The 22,179-nt window shown below is 44.5% G+C and overlaps 1 protein-coding gene across 2 annotated transcripts in view; it reads left to right on the forward strand.

Moving 5' to 3' along the window:
- LYN (LYN proto-oncogene, Src family tyrosine kinase) overlaps positions 1-22,179 on the forward strand; it is a 134,749-nt gene that overhangs the window by 97,705 nt on the left and 14,865 nt on the right. For both annotated transcript variants that reach the window (XM_040354223.1, XM_040354224.1), the window contains exon 10: positions 5,544-5,620. In XM_040354223.1, coding sequence (XP_040210157.1) covers positions 5,544-5,620 — 77 coding nt within the window. The remainder of the gene's footprint in view (positions 1-5,543; positions 5,621-22,179) is intronic.

The raw sequence follows: 22,179 nt of genomic DNA on the forward strand, positions 1-22,179 counted from the left end.
GGCATAGGTACTTGTGAGCAAAAAGCGGTGCAGAATAAAAGGTGGGTACATCACTTACAGTTTGCGAGGCTTGCATGTGGTGAAGAGGAACCTCTAACAATTGGCACGGTCTCGAAGGTGGCAGGTCTCCGACTGTTTGAAGCGACGTGGCGGCTCCAGCTACGAAGAAGTGGCTCCAGGTGGAGAAATGAAGAAGAAGAAAAAGTTGAAGCAAAACAAACGAAAAAGACTGCAGGGGGGTAAGGTAGGTCATAATGACCTGGGTGTAGCGTGTACAAACGCTAACTCAGAGTGGGGGAAAAAAGAAAGTCTAGCTCAATAATTTACTCCTTAAACAGGGGTACAGCTGCGGATTAAATAGTGTATTTGCACTATCCAGCGGGCATTTTAGCGATGGGAACGGGCGTTTTTCGGGTTAACTATTTGCCAGTCGTTGCCTACCCGTGACGGGTCTCCCTTGTTTGAGCTTCTTGCGTCCTCCTCGGGGATGATGAGCCAAGATTTAAGTAGATCCAAACCTTTGGAAAGAGAGTCAACAACGAAGTCCCTTCCCTTATTGGTAATGATAAGTTTAGTAGGGAAGCCCCACTTGTAGGCAATGTTGTGGTTGCGGAGTGCTTTTGAGATGGTATTCAAGTTGCGCCTCTTCTGCAGTGTGTACTGTGACAAGTCCGCAAAAAACTGCAGATCTCTATGTTGTTCAGGAACAAGATCCTTGTTGCGGGCTGCTCTCATCAAGCGCTCCTTAATATGGTAGAAGTGGAGGCGAAGGATGACATCGCGGGGCACATTGTCAGGTAGATGGGTAGGTTTAGGCAGCCTATGGATCCTGTCCATTGTGACATCTAATGCCGATACGCCGGGCAGAATGGAGGTTATTATGTCAGTGACATGATCCAGCAAGTCTGGTTGTTGAACTGTTTCGGGGATCCCCCGTATTTTAAGGTTGTTCCTCCTTGCGCGGTCCTCAATGTCTGCGATCTTGGCCCTCACTGCTTCCATCTCCTCATCCCTGGCATCGTGGGCATCTACTAAGCTATTGATAGTGTTAGCGTACTCCCCCATTTTTGTTTCCACGTGATCCACCCTGGCAGACACATTATGCAGTTCCTTACCAAGCCCGCGTATACAGGACATCATATCACCATGCAGCGAGGTCCTAAGGGACACCAACATGTCCTTCAGTGTGGTGTCAAGCACAGGCTGATTCGTGGTGGGAAAGCGGTCGATGGAATCAGGGAGTTCCCTGGTGTCGTCCCCAGAGTCCAAACCTGCACTAACCTCTGATGTAGCAACCGTGCCATCTAGCTTAGGCCGTGTCTTCTCTGGGTTCCCTGATGCGGAGGAAGGGACAGGGGACTGCTTTCTAGCCGATGGGGAGTTACGTTTTGCTGTCTTGCTTTTAGGTTGAATCGTCTGTGGAGTGCTGGCAGCAGATGGTCCGGGAGAATCGGCACCGTCCTGCCTTTGCTCCCACGCAAAGTATTCTGTTAGTTTCTGGGGTCGCTGGGGACCCTTGCGTTTGTTCGTCATCACTGGATGGACAGTGGGGCAGCAACGCCAGGAAGGTGAGTTTTGATCGCCGCTGGTCAGGCTGTAAGTGGATGCTGTAACCCCGTTATTGCCGGAGCTTTACTCAAATGCGGCCATTCCGGTTTTCCCCCCCTTCCGGGGTATTAAGTCAGCATGACAGAATGTCCCCGGGGAGGAATGGAAGTGCTGGTCAGAGGGGGAGAGGGGAGAGGCCTCTGGGGAGTGCCAAAATGGCCGCCAGGACTCACCCAAGCCTGTAGACACCTTCAGGGGGCCGGAGGAAGCCAAACTGCGGGTTCCGGATGGCAGGCTGGGTGTCTCCGATGTGGTAGAGGGTGACTGCCTGTCGAGGGGTCCGGGATTGAGGGCAGAAACAGCTCCCCCTTAATGGTCCGGAGTCGCAAGATGGCCGCCGTGAGGGTCCCGATCGCTGCTCCAGCAAATTGTCCTAGAGTATGCCTCCTCTTGGGGCACAGCTGCGGGCGGGTCCCGAGGTGGTCGCCGCTCTTCCCAGCGCCGCGATCGCAGCACCGGAGCCCGGAGAGCCCCAGGCACCACAGGCCTCAAGATGGCGGCGGGTCAGCAGTGGATGGTGTCGGCCGTACCTTGTTTAGCACAGCGATCCTGCGCCCTAGAGAGCCGCCCCGGGCAGGGATCCACTCAGGGGGGACCCAGGATTCGGGTTGTTGGGTTTAGGAAGGTCTTCCAGCGATTGCCCGCACAGGATGGTGGTGGATGAAGTCGGGCCTGCCGGAGCCTCTCCAAAGCACGTCTCTCTCCATGCACGTCCAGCCACGCCCCTCTTCTTCTTCCTTCTTGCTAGAGTTGGAGCCAATCACGGTGAGCAATGTATTCTATTAATGAATACAAAGCCTGCTTGGATTGGCAGAGGCTGTAACATCATCAGCCCACGCCTCTCTGACTCTCAAAACCAATCTGAGCAGGCTACTGTATGTAGCCTGCTCGGATTGGCAAAGGTTCAGGCTCTGAATACCGAGCAGGCTCTGTATTCTTTTGAATACATCGCTCACCGGGATTGGCTAAGCGGTATATACTGTATGTAGCCAAAGCTACATACAGTATTACCGCACATCCAGCAGGCATCCGAGCAGCTGACCCGGCGTATAAGACAACCCCTGCTTTTTGGCCATTTTTTTTTAAGTGTAAAAGGTAGTCTTATATGCCAGCAAATACAGTAATTCCTTATGGATGATACTATCTTTTGTCAACATTGCCTTGACCATGGACTTTTGCAGGCTACTCTTTTAGGGTCACGGGGAAGACGGTAAACACCATTCCATCAATTACCGCTTGGATTCCATATCAAACTGGTAGCACTAGGTCTCATCCACTGTGGAGAGGGCATTTGAGAAAGTCAAACACATTTTCTGCTCATTGCTTCCGTCCCGTACACTTGCACCAACATTTATTGCGTCTCTGTCACTGTTTTCCCCAATTTTTAGCAGAACTTGATGTTTACTCATTGCTTCTTTGCACTGTGACCCTGCCTCTCACACTGACTACGTTTGACTGCCCGCAGCAGGTTTACCCTGACGGTCACATGTATTCCATGATAGGTGGCGCCTCACAACGTGTCTCTCTGGATAGCCATTTGCATGCACGTGCATGTGGCCCATATTGCCATTGAGATATTGGACCATTCACTGAACACACGTTTGTTTGTTGAAATGCATACAGTAATACATTAAACAATACTTTTTACATTTGTGTAATTATTACTTAAAAATTACCCTGTGGGTAAACTAAAAGTACCTATAAAAGACGTGCCTGGAAAACTGAAAATATATATTTACCTCACTGTTTGATTAAAGAGGAATATCCAGGTAAAGTTTCTCCTGAAACCAAAACTTTTTGGCGTGCCAATCTCCTATTTTTCCTGCAGTACTTCCTGGTCTCTCCCATTGACCCCTGCATCACCATTGTGTCCTATAGCGACTAAGGCCTCGTACACACAACCGAACATGTTTTCTGAAACTGGTCCGCGGACCAGTTTCCGCGGACATGTTCGGTCGTCTGTACGGCCGACCGGACCGGATTCCCGGCCGAGCGGACAGGTTTCCAGCGGACAAATGTTTCTTAGCATGCTAAGAAACATGTCCGCTGGAAGCCTGTCCGTCGGACATGTTCGGCGGACATGAATTCTATTAATGAATACAAAGCCTGCTTGGATTGGCAGAGGCTGTAACATCATCAGCCCACGCCTCTCTGACTCTCAAAACCAATCTGAGCAGGCTACTGTATGTAGCCTGCTCGGATTGGCAAAGGTTCAGGCTCTGAATACCGAGCAGGCTCTGTATTCTTTTGAATACATCGCTCACCGGGATTGGCTAAGCGGTATATACTGTATGTAGCCAAAGCTACATACAGTATTACCGCACATCCAGCAGGCATCCGAGCAGCTGACCCGGCGTATAAGACAACCCCTGCTTTTTGGCCATTTTTTTTTAAGTGTAAAAGGTAGTCTTATATGCCAGCAAATACAGTAATTCCTTATGGATGATACTATCTTTTGTCAACATTGCCTTGACCATGGACTTTTGCAGGCTACTCTTTTAGGGTCACGGGGAAGACGGTAAACACCATTCCATCAATTACCGCTTGGATTCCATATCAAACTGGTAGCACTAGGTCTCATCCACTGTGGAGAGGGCATTTGAGAAAGTCAAACACATTTTCTGCTCATTGCTTCCGTCCCGTACACTTGCACCAACATTTATTGCGTCTCTGTCACTGTTTTCCCCAATTTTTAGCAGAACTTGATGTTTACTCATTGCTTCTTTGCACTGTGACCCTGCCTCTCACACTGACTACGTTTGACTGCCCGCAGCAGGTTTACCCTGACGGTCACATGTATTCCATGATAGGTGGCGCCTCACAACGTGTCTCTCTGGATAGCCATTTGCATGCACGTGCATGTGGCCCATATTGCCATTGAGATATTGGACCATTCACTGAACACACGTTTGTTTGTTGAAATGCATACAGTAATACATTAAACAATACTTTTTACATTTGTGTAATTATTACTTAAAAATTACCCTGTGGGTAAACTAAAAGTACCTATAAAAGACGTGCCTGGAAAACTGAAAATATATATTTACCTCACTGTTTGATTAAAGAGGAATATCCAGGTAAAGTTTCTCCTGAAACCAAAACTTTTTGGCGTGCCAATCTCCTATTTTTCCTGCAGTACTTCCTGGTCTCTCCCATTGACCCCTGCATCACCATTGTGTCCTATAGCGACTAAGGCCTCGTACACACAACCGAACATGTTTTCTGAAACTGGTCCGCGGACCAGTTTCCGCGGACATGTTCGGTCGTCTGTACGGCCGACCGGACCGGATTCCCGGCCGAGCGGACAGGTTTCCAGCGGACAAATGTTTCTTAGCATGCTAAGAAACATGTCCGCTGGAAGCCTGTCCGTCGGACATGTTCGGTCGTCTGTATGACTCACCGGACATGTCCGCTCGGCCGAAAGCCCTCGCATGTGTCGAAGTGATTCGACGCATGCGTGGAAGCATTGACCTTCCAGGGTCGCGCACGTCGCCGCGTCATCGTCGCGGCCACGTCTCCGCATATCCTGTCCGCGGGGAATTTGGTCTGATGGTGTGTACAGCCATCAGACCAAATGATCTCAGCGGACATGTCCGATGAAAACGGTCCGCAGACCGTTTTCATCGGACAGATCCGGTCGTGTGTACAAGGCCTTAGGAGTTGGTGGAGGAACCATTGAGTACTGCGAGGGACACAGGAGATTGACATTCTTGGATGAGTCAATTTTAGAAGAACCTTCACCAACTATTTCTATTCAGTGGAGCAGTATAGGTAGCAGGAGAGATCAGAGCATACTTTCTGTCTTACTTTATGGGGGCATTTAGTTTAGCAACAGGGTTGTTTAAATGGTACATTTTTACAGTATCCATGCATACCTATGTTTCTAATAACTGTTTCCTTATTTAAGTATATATATATACTCTCTTGGTTAATAGGTAGCCTACTAGATTTTCTGAAGAGCGAGGAAGGTACCAGAGTTATTCTTCCCAAGCTGATTGACTTTTCGGCTCAGGTAAAAGATGCAACTTAATCTAATACAAGTACTGAATGGTGTCTATATGTTTTAACTTCATGGTGCTATTTGTACCCATGAGGATGATTTATAGAATGTGGGCGAAAGAAAAGAAGCAAACGGTTTGGGTTTATAGCAACTGTAATTTTTGAATTTACTAGCTAGCACTAAAAAAATAACTAGCAACAGAGACACTTCTCTTTTTTCCAGTTATTAAAAACTAACCACGTTAATTTTAAGTGTTATTGTTCACACGCACTGTATGTAAATCGCACAGGATGCTGTATTTACAAATTGGAAGATGGAAATATATTGGTGCTTTGCTGTGCTGAATATTTAATGCAAGTCTGTCACAATAGAAAATCAGAATGTTGTAGAGCAAACAAGGACAAAGCAAAAATAGTTTTTATATTATACATATGGTTTCCCAATAGCTCAGTAGCAAGATATTATTGGTTTTGCAATACAAAAAGCTACACGGAATCTGCGTGAGGTCATAATTCTTGACACCACATAGCTTTTTTTAAATTTGGAAATTGTAGTAGTTTAATTTACTTATTAGTATGCTATGTTGTTCACTGATGTGTTTTGGTAAAGGGGATGAGTCATTTAACTGTGTGTACATTTTAGCTTTATCTACTGAACTCTGTAAACAACAGGCTTTTTGTCATTACTTTAAAATTGTATTAGCTTACTCTTCCATATTTTGATTATCTTGTTTCTTATACAGATCTGAAATTGATCCATCTAGCGGACATCTCTTTATTAGAGATGTATGTGTAAAGCTGGCCATAGATGGACCGAATCTCGGCTGGCTCAGCAGGGACCGGCCGAGACACGATCCATCCGTGGGTAGGCTGGTTGTACTGAAGTTGATCTATCGTTTGGCTTCAGTACAACCAGCCTGTCAGGCTTTTTGATTACTGCTATAACCGCTAGCAGTAATCATTGTTTTCTGTCGGCAGGGAAGACTTCGTGCCAGGAGAACACAATAGCACTGCAGAAGGGATTCCCCCATCAACACTAACTGTGTTGATGGGGACATCAAGCGATTGCATCATCTATGGCTTGCTTTAAAATGTATGTAAACCCTAACATTTTTACTTACTCCCTTTTGGATAAGAGCAAAAAATACTTGATGGCTACCAGAACATTTGTGAGGCGATACCTTCTTGTAGTGCATCTGAAACATTATTATCAGCCCTGTATGAGTCCTCTATGTGACTATAGAATACTAATCCGCTATGTTATAGAGATAAGGAGAGGGGTACGTGTTCTGTAGTAGTAACACACTTCATGTCCCAGGGTGAGAACTCTGCTCATCCGTGCATACAGCAAAGTAAATAACAGTTGTTACTATAGGACAGGAAGTGTGTTGTTTCACCAAGTGAAAATGAAGGGAAATAATAAACAAATGCAGCCAGCACATCTAAGGACTGGTATGCTACAATATATAAAATGAGTGTTCTTAGGTTTAGGTGCATTTTCAGCATCCAATAGTTGGTGAGATAAGCTCAGTTATATAAATATTTTGTTTTGGTCTGTCAAATGTCAATCAAGTTCTACACTTGCACAGAGATAAAAAAAAAAAATAGTAAAGCAAGTTCACTGAGGAGTACTATTCAGCAAGAAGAACTTATGTATGTAATGAGCAAATTTGGACACCTCCAAGTAGGTGGGTGTAGATAGATAGATAGAACACATATTTTCAAAAATAAAAATGCAACCTTGGGGAGGGTGCAGTGAACAGGGTTTAAGCTTTTATTCCAGGCGCAGCTGTACTGTACATAGATTCTTGCTGAGAAAATGGGAACTTATTTGCTTATCTTTTTGTAATGCAGAAGCAGTGTTTACAAAAATACACGCTACTGCTTCTCATATACAGAAAGCCTCATAAAGGAAAGTGTCAGAACTAAAAAGTTTGACACAGCCATCGATCACATTGGAATCTGCCCTGGAGTGTTATTTGTCATGCTGGGTACACAGCACACTACAGAACACTCTCTACAGAACACTCTACAGAACAGCCACCGGCTAAGAGCGCTGATCGGGAGTTGGTCGGCTGTTGGTTTTCCAGCATGCACATCTGACAGAAGCCGGATCAAGGGACTGACATACATAAGGGGAGAATGTCAGCCAGTATTTTTTGTACCAGCAAATGTCTTGCGAAATTCTGCCCGTGTGTACGGGGCTTTACACAATGCACACTTCCCGGTGCTCTCACTTATGTGTACAGCTATTTATAGTACATGAGGCCTTTTTCAAATTACATTTCAAGCTGAATTCCAGGAATTCAGACACTTTTTGACATCTGCTGGCTTACTATGGGTTAAGTCCAACAAGGTGCATACCACCTGGTGAACTTGTCTCTTTAATTTATATTTGACTTCCATCATGTTCATAGCCCCAGGAAGCCTAATGCCCTGTACACACGATCAGTTCATCTTGTATAATTAGTATTTTATTTTAAAAGAAAGTCAAAACAAATACAAGGTACATTGACAGTGGAACATCATTACTTAACATAATCCGAACAAAGTCGGGCATGCATCTGGGATGGGGCTTTGGAAAAGTAAGGGAGCGGAGGTCATCCGCCCACCCTGGACGTTCGGTCTAGTTGAGCAGGCGTCCCCCCCAACAAGTGGGGGGCGGGATAGACCCGAACCCCTACCCCCTGCAATGCTAATTACATTCCCAAAGTAACAGTGAAACAATTCTTGGAACAGCTAGGAGCGCCATGGGACGCCTAATAAATGTACATAATAATAAGACAGGGGGAGAAAAAAAATGGAACATTCCAAGAACATCCTGAGCGCCCGAGGCAAGGCTGGGCACCTGAGCACCACATGCCCACCTAACATTAACCATAGTCTGCAAAAAAAGGCAAAAACTAAATAAAAACGAAATAAAATAGTAAATTATTAAAAATTTAATTAAATTAAAAGAGAGACAGTGGACTGACACTGACTGAAAGAAGAGAAACAAGAGGGGTAGAAAAAGAAAGAAAAGCGAGAGAGCGAGAGACAGAAGGGAAGGTAGCGGAGGAGTCAGCCCCCACCGATGGTACACAAGGGGTATTGCAGAAATCAGGAGGTCTCCTGGTTAGCCCGTTGGCGATGCTCCTGGACGAGTCTCCCAAAGGAGGGATCCGCCAAAATAAGCAGAGCCTCCTCTAAACTGGAGGATAACGGGGCAGCATCGTGGATGTGTGCCTTCCACTCCCCCCAAACAGTGTTGAAGCGTTCCCGGGTATCCCTGCATTCCGCGAGCCAGCTCTCTGCCTCCATGATCTCCCCCACCTTCCCCAACCAGTCCTGTTCGCTAGGGATAAGCGAGCTTTTCCAATGAATTGGGATGAGACGTTTAGCTGCATTGAGGAGGTGGGGGAGAGCACTTTTCTTATAACGGGACAGTGGAATGGTAGGAACGTGGAGCAGAAAATGCTGAGGCAGGGCCGGGATATCCAACCCCAGGCCCTCAGAGATATGCTTACTGACCACATCCCAGAACGGCCGGAGCACCGGGCACTCCCACCAAATGTGCAGGAACGTGCCCTTCTGTCCACATCCCCTCCAATACACCTCAGAGGCTGTAGGGAAAATCTTTGCTAGCGTAGTGGGTACTCTGTACCACCTTGTTAATAGCTTATAATTGTTTTCCTGGGTTCTAGAGTCCACAGAGCTTGAGTGCGTTAGCTGGTATAAGTGATGAAGCTGTTCCCTGGTAAACTCTATGTGTAAGTCCCTTTCCCATTCCCTTACAAAGTGGGGAGTGGGGGAAGGCGATGCATCCCCCAGCATCCCATATAATGCTGAGATCGCGTGGGGCAGGCGTTCCGCCGCAGCCCACATGCTTTCGAATTCTGTCAGGGTAGACCTAATCTGTGCTGTCTTGTGGCTTTTAGTCATGAAGGTCTCAAGTTGTCGGTGTCTCCAAAAATCAAAGGGGAAGCTGCCAAACCTCTCTCGCAGGGCGTCTAATGATTGCAAAGCGCCCCCCTCCGTAAATTTTGCCAAACTACAAAGTCCGTCACCTACGATCAGTTCATCTGATGAAAACGGTCTGATGGATTTTTTCATCAGATATCCGATGAAGCTGACTGATGATCAGTCGTGCCTACACACCATTGGTTAAAAATCCGATCGTGTCCAACGCGGTGACGTAAAACACAACGACGTGCTGAGAAAAATGAAGTTCAATGCTTCCGAGCATGCGTCGACTTGATTCTGAGCATGCGTGGATTTTTAACCGATGGACGTACCCACAGACGATCGTTTTTTTCTATAGGTTTTTTAACCATCAGATAATTTTAAAACAAGTTCCTAGTTTTTTGACTGATGGATAAAAAAACGATGGGGCCCACACACGATCGGTTTAGTCTGATGAAAACGGTCCATCAGAACGTTTTCATCAGACGAACTGATCGTGTGTACGCGGCATTAGTGTGGCCAGAGGCGGATAAATGTCTCCTGAGTCTGTGAACTGATCTGGGGTGTCATTAACATTACTTTGACACCGGCAGCGGTTCACAGAGGGCAGGGTGAACTGCCTGCGGGAGAGATGCGATGCGGGAACCAGCAATGTAATCGCCCTGGTTCCGCATTGCATATGTGTGAACCTAGCCCTAGAGCTGCATCGCCTCCTATTCTGTTGCTGCACTGTTTGAGTAAGTGGCATTAGATTCAAACAACACACTGTAGTAATAATAGAGGCTCTATGGGTGGACAAACACACATACAGTAAGGGAAGAAGGACCTTAATAAAATGAAAGGGCTGTGGGGGAGCACTGCCAGCACCCCTCATAAAGTCTGCCTGCCACCCTCTCATAGAGCATGCCTGCCTACCACCCACCTCGCCAGTTGCCACCTCCTTGGAGAACCCCCACCACCCACCGCATCCCTTTACACAGCAACCAGATTAACACCCTCCCCGCTCCTTAAAGAGCCTTCCTACCTCACCCTTTCAATACCCACCTCATCCCCTTTTTACTGGGGCTCCCTGCTGTCAATCTCACCCCCACCCATCTCATGCCCCTTACAGAGATTCCCTGCCACCCCCCAACAACCACCTTTATTGGTGAACCCATTGTACTTGTTAAAATCTTTGGAATCCCTGAGAAAAATATAAAGATAAAGGAAAATTCAGACTATCGGCAGCTGCTCATAGTTAAAATAGTTAGAATGCTAGCTTTGGGTGATATGAATCTCTAAATAACAAACGATTAAATAGACACATGGAATAACTACATGGGATTTGTTTTACCTGCAAAAGCATTTGTATTTCTGTTTATCTAGTCCTGAGATTTGCACAGCCCTGTCTTGCTTGGACAGAAAACCTGATTTTTCTCTGCTGCAGTTAACTAACACTTACAGGTCTTTTCCCTCCCCAGCCTGTGACTGGACAGTGAAAGGAGAAGCAGCAGATTGAAGAGCTTGTCCCTCATTCTGCTCTGTCCTCCTATTAGCATGTCTCTTGCTAGCACAGGAGCACTTTTATCACAAATGATCAACTCCAATTGCTGCTTCTCCCACTCCCAGCCTGAACTATGTTGTGCAGGGGTTGCAAGAAGTTGATACCAATTCAAATTTAGCTACATAGATTGTTTGATTTAAAAATACTTTTTACAATGCTTTAGTTATTACAGAGCTGAATTAATTAGTGATTCTTAAGACTTAAGACACACATGCCAAATGACGGGAGACATTGTCAGGTTAAAAAAAAAAAAAAAACATTCAGCTCGTGTGTATGTTTGGCCGGCTTCTGTTGGAATTGCATGCTGGAAAACCAACAGCCCACCGACTCCTGATCAGCTCTCTTAGCCAATGGCGGAGAGCGCTAATCGGAGTGTTCTGGCGGGAACACAACAGTTCAGCAAGGGAGAACGCTATACTAACTTTGCATAGTTAGTACAATGGCTCCAACTGGAGTTGACAGTTTTTTTTTGTTCACCCCGCTGTATTGAACGGGAAAAAACTATTAGTGTGTACCAAGCTTTACATCTTTACATCTGCCTGAAGTTCCCGAACGTAGTTAAATCATGGTGTGTTTTATCTTCCTAAGATAAGATTAAGATTTTCCAGGAGCAGTCTTCATGTCTGGCCACTCTCATGGGGGCCATAATGATGGTGTCACCATCTCACAGCTGCATTGCCTGGCTCTTTGTTTTACGTTATGGAGACTCCCACGGTAGAGGAAGGCATCACTGACATGATTGCCATCAGATGCATTGCATTGTTTGTGGCACAGGAAACTGTTTACAGTAAAGACAACACATATGTCTATTTAGAGAAGTGACCAGAGTCTAGAAATGTCTCAGAGGATGCAAATGTGAGCTTCAGTCTTTTGGCGAACATCCAACATTTTACTCAGAACTCTGATACAAAGGAATAGCCGTTGCCTGACTTCCCATTCAATGGATCATTGTGCATGCTTGTGACCATACTGTTTAGGGTGCTCATGAAGATATATTTGTGTTTATATGTAAAATACTGTTAAACAACAATAGACTAGCTATTATGTCTTGTAAAAGTAGGAAGTGGAAAAGTATGCAAACTAAAATGAAACACAGCTCGGTTAAAATGAAGAAAAGTAACCTAGCTAGAGCTAGCTAAAAAAGCGGAAACTATACTGAAAGGTTGTTATGACCTTAATCTGGGTTAATAATTACATGACTGTTAATGATTTATAAGCAATTCAAAAACAGTATGTGGCCTGTGTGTGTATAAGACACTCTTGCTAAGGAAATGTTTGGCTTGTGGCTTTTGGCAATTGTCTTTGTGGCATTACCTATAAGCAGTCATTGGTTGCCATTTTGGGAACAATGAATGGTTTGAGCCATGTTTTCAGTATGTATGAGTCCTAGGCTACTCTATAGGTGTGATGGTTGTGCTGAATAAGATGGAGGGATCTGGTAAATCTTCTTGCAAGGTGAGTTATCAAACCAAGAGAAACCCTTTCAAGGTTTGGAAAGAATATCAAACAAAAATTCTGCTGATACTGAGACTTCAGGCAAACAATAACATAGCTGAAATATATAAGGGTTTATTGTTTTACTTGCCTCAGTATTTGTAATTCTTGTCAGTGAGGCCTTGTACACACGGTCGGACCAAACCGATGTGACTGGTCCGTCGGACTGTTTTCATCGGTTCACCTCTGAAGTGGCCGTACGGCCTGATATGTGTACACACCGTCAGTCCAAAATCCGATCGGGTCAGAACGCGGTGACGTCAAACACACGACGTGCTGAATAAAACGAAGTTCAATGCTTCCAAGCATGCGCCCATCGGTTTGGTTTTGAAGCATGTTTTAAAATTTTGGACCGAAGGAAAACAGACCTATGGCCTATACACACGGTCGGTTTGGTCCGATGAAACTGAACTTCGGTTCATTCTCATCGGTTCGGTCCGACCGTGTGTACGGGGCCTGAGTCTTTTGATTTATGCATCTTATATACTGTATGCTGCACAGCAAGAGAGGTACATTTATAACACAGCTCTCACAAAGTCCCTCTTTCCTCCTCATTTGTCCCTCATTTCGATCTGAACTATATATATATATATATATATATATATATATATATATATATATATATAGTTGTATATAAAATCCACTATTTATCTTTCATAATGTGTTTCAGGGTGTGAAACCTTTCATCCAGTTTCTACATTTCTGCATTGATAAATTTCAAAAGCCAGTATAAAGGAATAGTAGGGGTTTAAAAAAAGCACTTGCAGGTTTAACTAATAATTTGTTTGTATAATTGTTCTTTAAGGGGGCATTGCAGGGGGTGTGTCCTATGCGTACATATTTTTGCTAATCTGTGTCTCTCGTTCCTTTTACAAAAAGTTGGGAGGTGTGCTTATACCCCGACTCAACTTTGGGGTCTTGTAATAGCTTCAGGTCTCAGAAAACCCCACAAAAATTGTTATATCTACATTACAGTGATCAGTAGGTTGTAGAGAGTTAACAATGGTGTACTTAACAATTCCCACGCTATATGACAACATTTTCTTCAGCATTCAGAAAATTAAACCTATTATATTAATGGTCACAAAAGAAACACAGACAATAAAAATTGTAGTAAGCTTGGTGGTCATTATGACGGCCAGTATAGGCAGAAGATTAATCTGTCACTGCTTTTCTCTTAAGAAACCCCTGGAGAAACCTCAGGGTTCAATGGAACCCTAAAACGTGACTAGAGTAAAGATCCTCCACCAGAAAGTACGGATGGCCCCTCACCTCCTTACTTCGACCTCCAGGAGGTCACAAAGCATGGTAAGCTGATATCACAGATCCTGGTAACAAGGGTCAGCAGATGTCTGGTAACTCTGTATCCAAAAACTCACAGCCCAAGGTTTGGCAGCAATAGGACATGTAGAACAAATAGGAAAGAGATCTAGTGCTCTCTGTAGCTAAACCAGCATTTATTCAGGTAAAAAATTGATAAAATACACTCACATTGTAAGGCACTCTCAGCCGAGTGCTAAGCTCCAAGCAGTACACTCAAACAGTGTGAAACGGCCAGGTTCATCATGAGGCGGCGATCGCAGGTGATGTCACACGTTAACTCCTCCCCTCGTACGCGTTATGTCCCAGTAGGCGGGACTTCTTCAGCGTAGGGTCAGGAAATAGCGCTGAAGAAGTCCTGCCTACTGGCACGTAACGCGTACAAGGGGAGGAGTTAACGTGTGACGTCACCCGCGATCGCCGCCTCATGATGAACCTGGCCGTTTCACACTGTTTGAGTTTACTGCTTGGAGCTTAGCACTCGGCTGAGAGTGCCTTACAATGTGAGTGTATTTTATCAATTTTTTACCTGAATAAATGCTGGTTTAGCTACAGAGAGCACTAGATCTCTTTCCTCTTTGTTCTACATGTCCTATTGCTGCCAAAACTTGGGCTGTGAGTTTCTGGATACAGAGTTACCAGACATCTGCTGACCCTTGTTACCAGGATCTGTGATATCAGCTTACCACGCTTTGTGACCTCCTGGAGGTCGGAGTAAGGAGGTGAGGGGCCATCTGTTCTTTCTGGTGGAGGATCTTTACTCTAGTCACATTTCTGGGTTCACACCTATATGAAATTATTGGATTTTTTTCCTTGCACTTATTTCACTCATGGAATTTATTTATTTATTATATATTTTTATTATTAAGTAATCTTTTGCGCTGCACTTCTTTATATCACTTGTTACTTTGGGATGTTTTATTTGAATTTGTCCTAAGTGCTGGCTAGCATTCTTATTGTATAGTTTGTTGTTTATTTTTCAGCGCTGAATAACTTTTTACTTGTTTTCAATGGAACCCTGGTTGAGAGACTGGTTCCATAAGTAAGGCGCATACTGAGAAAAAAGTGATGGTAAACCAGGAAAGAGCAGAGTGATCATTCTAAGGTTTCATGTACACGTTTTTACAACCACTCCTGAACAATCTAACTTGCCAGATAGTAACAGATAGTAACCCATGTTTAAATGCCGTGTTTAGCGGTGTTTTGCCGCGTTTAGAAGTGTTTAAAAAGAAATAAATGTTAAATGTTCAAAAAACGCCTATAAACGAAGTCCTGCTAAATGCGGGTTACCGCGTTTAGAAGCGTTTGGCGTCTGAAACGTCAGAAACTTCGGCCTATAAACGCAACTGCCTAAAAATGACAGTAAACGAACCTGTGTACATGTACACATAAGATAACATTGAATGAGTTCAGGGGCAGTTGAAAAACGTATCCAACTGCCTCTGAACGTCCGTTTAGCAGCAGCAGTGTACATGGGGCCTAACAAAAATAAGTGTGTTGTTTTACATATGTAAGCTTACATGGATGTGAATTGTGTATCTGTTTGCCTAAAGTTATACTTTAAGTGCAGTCAACACAAAGTTCAGCCCCAATCTTCTCTGTCATTCATAAACCTTCAAGAGCAATATTATTGGTCAGTGTAAGGGGCTTGTGTTGTTTTTTTAGACAATGAGGCCTCGTACACACGACAGAGTTTCTCGGCAGAATTCACCGAGAAACTCGGTCAAAACCCGGATTCTGCCGAGAAACTCTGTCGTCTGTACACTTTTGGCTCGATGGAGCCGCCGAGGAGCTCGTCGAGAAAATAGAGAACATGTTCTCTATTTTCTCGTTGTTCTATGGGAGAAGGCGGCCCGCCGAGCTCCTCGGCGGCTTCATCCCAGAACTCGGCGAGGAACTCGACGTGCTTGGCACGTCGAGTTCCTCGGCCGTGTGTACGGGGCCTGAGACTAGATTTTGGAGAACATCAATGGTACTTGCTGTAACTTTTTAGTGTCTGTACTTAAGTTTTATTGGCACATTACAAAAGTATCAAATTCTGATAGACTAACTTTTAGGCCTCGTACACACGACCGAACATGTCTGCTGAAACTGGTCCGCGGACCAGTTTCCGCGGACATGTCCGTCTGTGTGTAGGGCCTAGTGGACCGGATTCCTGGCCGAGTGGACAGATTTCCAGCGGACAAAAGTTTCTTAGCATGCTAAGAAACTTGTCCGCTGGAACCATGTCCGTCGGACATGTCCGATGGTCAGTATGACTCATCGGACATGTCCGCTGGTTATGACGTATATCCCGAAATCCCGCGCATGCGTCAAATTGATTCGACGCATGCGTGGAAGCATTGAACTTCCGCGTCAGAGAACGTCGGTGTCATATACGTCCAGGGCCGCTGATAGGGCAGTACAGGCAGCCCTATTGTACCGGGCCCGGCCCCCAGCAGCTCCACAGGGGGGCCCGGGCAACTTGACAGTTAATTTCTGGCTATTAAAAAATAGAGCTTTCTAAACTTCACTCCGTCCCCCGCTACTAATTGCTTAAGAAAAGGGGGTGTAATTACATTTTCCTGGGCCCCATCAGGTCATCAGAGGGGCCTAGGTGGTGAGCGCAGTGGTCGGACTATTTTTTGTATTTCGGGCGGATGTACATAAGACCGCACCGCACATTGCTCTGCTTTTAAATTAGTCCCAGATGCCGATACGCACTGCCTTCACTGACGGAGTAATGCTACGATGCCTCCGTTCCACCTCCCGTCTTCATGTTCCGACTTACCAACTTGTCGAGACTGATGTGAGGCACAGGCTCCTCTGTGGCTGGAAAGGGAGCAAGAACTTGGACACCGTGGCTGCAGTACACACAGTGAGTGGAGCACAGAGGATAGACTCCTCACTGTATATAGGCGCTTACACACAGCATGGCAACTTATGATTATCAGCATTCTGATACTCATGCAGGGAGCACAGTCAGCATGTGCTCTGTAATGGATCTGTCACAGTGTGTCATATTGCTGTTGGGTGCTTACTTTGTTATGGATGTGCTGGGTTATAGTTTGTAACACAGTACAGCCAAAGTCAGAACCCAAAAGCCATTGGACACTGACAGATCCATGACAGAACACATGCTGACTGTGCTGCCTGTTCATAATGCTGGTGAAGATGAAGTGAGATGCTGCTTTACACTTGTATTTGGGGGGCAGTAAACATGTGCCCCCCAACCACTCCCCTTTAATCACTTCCTGTCTAGCAACATACTGGTACAATGCTGGATTGTAAGGGTGATATCTTGATCATCGCTACAGCAATGATCAAGATATCATTTTTTAGCCCCAGCGATTCTGCACAAAGTAAAAGTAATCTTAGTGGCTAAGAAGCCCCTGGATTACTTTTACAGGCAGTCAGTGGAAGGGGGTTCCACCACCATCCTGCCACTGCCTTTACTGGGCTCTCCAATGCAATCAGGGGTCCTGTTAATGATGTGAGTAGCGGCATCCAGTTCCTGGGACACAGTGAGTGGAACTGAAGTAGTTCCTCCTACTGTGTGATGTCAGAAACCAGAAGAAATGACCGGCTTAAACAAGCATGTGATCAAACCGATCTACATTTGATCAGATGCTTTGGAGGCCAGAGGACAGATATGGGGTCTAATAGACCCGAGATCTCTCCATAAAGGGGACATGTCACTGTCACTGCAATAAAAGAGATACAAAAAAATGAAAGACACAGTGTAAAAAATTATTGTTAATAAAATACAATTTTACATTTTTTTTTAAACCGTTGCTGTCCCCCTGTACTGATAAGCCATAATAAACGTGTGTGCATATGTAAACAGTGACAAATCTGCAGAGGTGAGGGCAGGGTAGTGGCCTGGGGGGGGGGGGGGGGGTTAAATGCAGGATTAAAGGGGGCCCCATCAGGTAGGCTGTACGGGGCCCCATGATTTCTAACAGCGGCCCTGTATACGTCACCGCGTTCTCTGTCCGCGGGGAATTTGGTCTGATGGTGTGTACACACATCAGACCAAATTCTGACAGCAGACATGTCCGATGAAAACGGTCCGCGGACCATTTTCAACGGACATGTCTGGCAGTGTGTACAAGGCCTAAGGCCCTGTTCACACCTGAAAACTTCAGCAGACCTAAAACTTCAGCAGACGTGCCTCAACAGACGACACTAGTGTTTCTATTATATTCAGTGGTGTCCTTTCAAACCTGGGCATAGTGTTCCTTGAAGCCTGTCACTTAGGCTTCCAGTGACTACAGAAACATTGAAGGAATAAACTATAATATAGACGTTTACAGAAGAATTACATCTGTTGTTATTCAGATAGGTTGTTTCTAAAAGTGCATTTAGAAGTAAGAAAGTACAGTATAGACGAATTAAAATTGCACATACAGGTAGGTTCTGGGCTACAGGTTCTCCAGGCAGATGTTCTCTATGGCAATGTTATCCATTTTAAAAATGGCAAAGACATTTATACATTAATTCAGTTTTTTCTGTAGGATACCATTGTTATTTTTCACACAATGAGCTGGAGGTCTGCTGTATTTTATATATCATGTCTTGATTTTAAACTAGTATTGAGAAAGGGAACTACGAGATGATATATTTGCAACATATTTCAACAGAGCGTACTAAGAGGAAGTAACAAAGACCTTGTGCAAAACCAGCTGAAGAACATTGGTTCATACTCACATTCAGCTTAAATAGTTGTAAAGTTGTCAAAAATGGCCACTGGGACTGACTGTTAAATTGTCCCTTTTTCATTTTTCCCTTAAAGGGTAACTCTCCTTTTGTGGGGAGAAAAATAGCAAATAAAGAAAAAATAACATAGCGTATACAATTGCGACACAAGTCATATTGTAGCTGAATGTTATAAAAATGTACCATTCCTTTTCAATCTGCAGCTGCTGTAATTTTCTTTAAATGCAATGCAATATGGATACCTGGAGTTGTTCTGTACACAGAATGTGTACTGACCACTCCCCAGAAAAATAATTTCCTGCTTGTGTGATTGGCTCACCAATTTTCCCAGAAGTCTGCCTAAGATACAAGTCAGATTTCAGACATCCCCTGTAGGAACATGTCTAAAGGGATGCAGGACCAGCAGATTTCCTCATTAGTGCTGTGCAGGTGCACAGCTGATAGATAATTATGAAACCACTCCCATTAGGAGTGTACTCCTGGAGGTACCCCACCCCCAATGTATAAAATCTTTGCCAAATCTTTTGTTGTAGTTAATGAGGGGAGGTTTATTTAAAAAAAAAAGTCTAAAATAGCATTAAAACCAGACTTAGGTTGTAATCATTTGCCACTAAATAAAGTTTTGACTGGGCATACACTTTAAGCTGTACCTAAGCCAAAAAACTAAAAACGGAATGCATTTCAGCTTACCAGTCCTTATGCATTTTCTTTTTTCAAGCGTTTTAATTTTTTTTCCCTCCTTTTTTTTTTTTTTTTTTTTTTAATACAAGCTTTTTTCTTTTTTTTTCCATAAGCACTTTATTGATATTTCACATAAGTGCATTCTGAACAGAGAAGAATCACATAATCCAAAACTGAGATATACAGTTTACATATGTAGATAAAACCACAAATAATGTAGTACATTTGGTAATGCACAGGCAAGTAAAGTAGGGTCAACAGAAAAAAAAAGGAGCTTTCGATCAACAATTGGCAATACAGTAGTTAAAGGAGGTCAAATATTATAGCACAAGGGAACAGCTACAAGAATTGGAAGACTGGTTACTAAAAAAAAAAAAAAGGGCACACCTAGCAGGTAAATTATAGCTCAAGGGGCTGTGCTGACTCAACCTAAAGCCACTGGCAAATACCTATCTAAATGGGGACTGTGGAAGGAGGTCATGGGCAAATGTTTGATGTTTAAATCATCCCTAGATACAGAGAGAATAGTTCAGACGGCAGAGAATGATAAGACCAAGGAGGAAGAAAAGAAGAAGAAGAAAAAAAAGAGGGGGGATTATATTCAGAGGAAAACGCAAAATGGGGATGGGGTGCCAGGCCACCGGTGAGGTCCTTTCTCTTCTCTCCTCCCTGGTCTGGGTTCCCAGGCCACATTCAAGAGACCCATTTTGAGAGGTAGGATAAAACATCACATTCAACCACCTAAACCTTAGATTTCACTCCCAGAGACATTACCTCAAATCTGTAGCCATGTACATGGTCAACACAGTCAGAATGAGCATACCTGTGCATTGGAAATCTACCCATATTCCAATGATGACAGAATGGTTTCTCCATTTAGGTAGGATTTTAACAATGGAAGAACTGATCCATATCTGTCAAGACTGGCTGACTAAGTACTGATCCACATGGGCTTGCTTGCTTCATTTCAAATAAACAATTCCTTTCTCAAACCTTACTATGAGTACTATGAGCACCTCTCAACCCAATACTTACACTCAAAGTGGAGGTCCACCTGAAATTTACAAATACTGCAGCTGCTGACTTTTAAAAAATTGACACTTACCTGTCCAGTGCGCCCGCAATGTCAGCAGACGAGGACAAGTAATCGCTCGTTTCTCGGATGCTGCCGCCGCCATGCTCGGTGAGGGAATCAGGAAGTGAAGCCTTGCGACTTTACTGCCTGGTTCCCTACTGTGCAGGCACGAGTAGCGTGGTGTGCCGTCACTGGTCCCGCTCTCTCCTGGGAACAGTGTGTTTCCCAGAAGACAGCGGGCGGGGGTAATGCGAAGGAGAGTGACTCCCACAGGAGTCAATACCCAGAAGTGGTGCAAATATACCTGAAAGGTGCCAAATGTGACACCGGAGGGGGGGAGGGTTCTGAAAAGTGGAAGTTCCATTTTTGGGTGGAACTCCGCTTTAAGAGTACCTCTTGATACACCAACTGGTTAACCCAACTGTAGTAGGACTTGGTGTAGGGGGATTAACCGGCAGAGAATCCCCCCTTCCAAACCTTACCAATCTACATTTATAGACTACCTTTCTTTTCTTCCTAAACCCTGCCTTCTACCCTTTTTCTTTTCTTTCTTCTTTTTCCTTCTCTCTCCCCATCTCTCCCCATCTTCCACTCTAAAGTGCAATGTAGGCTGTAATGGTTCTTCTGTCCTACTGGGGGCTTTGGAAAATTCAGCGATCAAACACAAGGAGGAAACATACAGTAGATACTCTCGCTTGCCTTCTTTTTGTACTTATACTCATGAACACAAACTTCCTACAAAGATGTACACTATCTTTATATCAGTGCTTGCTGTACACTTATGTGCCTAGGAGCTGCACTCTTCTACTACTTGCTCCTCATTCCCCTCCTTTATATTACCTGCTCTTTCCCCCTCGCCCTACATTGTTTCCCCCTCTTGTTTTATTTTTTTATCCCTGTATGGGATTTATGAATTTTGTTACCTTAATGTACATTGATAAGAGTCGGTTCACACTGGGGCGACACGACTTCCAGCGCGACTTTCAGAGGCGACTCCGACACGACTTGAGCATGAACCACAGGGCAATCTGGGGCGATTTACAACACAACTTGAAGTCGTCTCCAGGACAGGAGACTTTCCAGTGGCCAATCAAACAACAATCAGCTCTAGGGGAGGGAGGGGGAGGGAGGGGGAGGGAGAGGTTTGCCTGAGAAATGTATGTTATCTTCCTGGAAAGTCGCTTCAGTTAAGACAGTGATCAGACTTGGATCAGACTTGGATCAGACTTCCATTGAAATCAATGGGTACAAATCGCCTACAAGTCGGATTGAAGTAGTACAGGAACTTCGTTTGAAGTCGGAGCGACTCGAGTCGTGTGTATTAAAACCGCTCCCATTCACTTGCATTGTTTTTCTCGACAGCGCGACTTGGGACGACTTGAGGCGACTTCAAGTCGGATCCCAAGTCGCCCCAGTGTGAACCGGCTCTGAGTGATTCGTATATGTGGTTTTAATTTGTATTGCCATTGTAAACATCAAACAACATATTTGTAAAAAAAAACAAAAACACATTCAAAAAAGCCCGTCAGCTTTTACTGTACTGTACTATGCTCACTCTGGATTTTTGGCAAAGTTTCCTTGATTTTAGTCATAAACTTGTTTTACCGGCTCATCAAACAACAGAACAGACAACAAACATGTGAAGGTAGTTTTAGCTCAGGTTTCTGTTTTCTCTCATACTGACAGGGAATGTTAAAGCTTGAACCAAGCTGGTCTAAACAAATTATTTTATTTTAATAATAGATGCACCCGCTGTGTGTGCTGTATAAACTGTATGTAGAATCGGCAACATACAGCATACAGTACTAGGTTCTGGCAA

This window comes from Rana temporaria, chromosome 5 (assembly GCF_905171775.1).
Source record: "Rana temporaria chromosome 5, aRanTem1.1, whole genome shotgun sequence".
In the NCBI taxonomy this organism is placed as follows: Eukaryota; Metazoa; Chordata; class Amphibia; order Anura; family Ranidae; genus Rana; species Rana temporaria.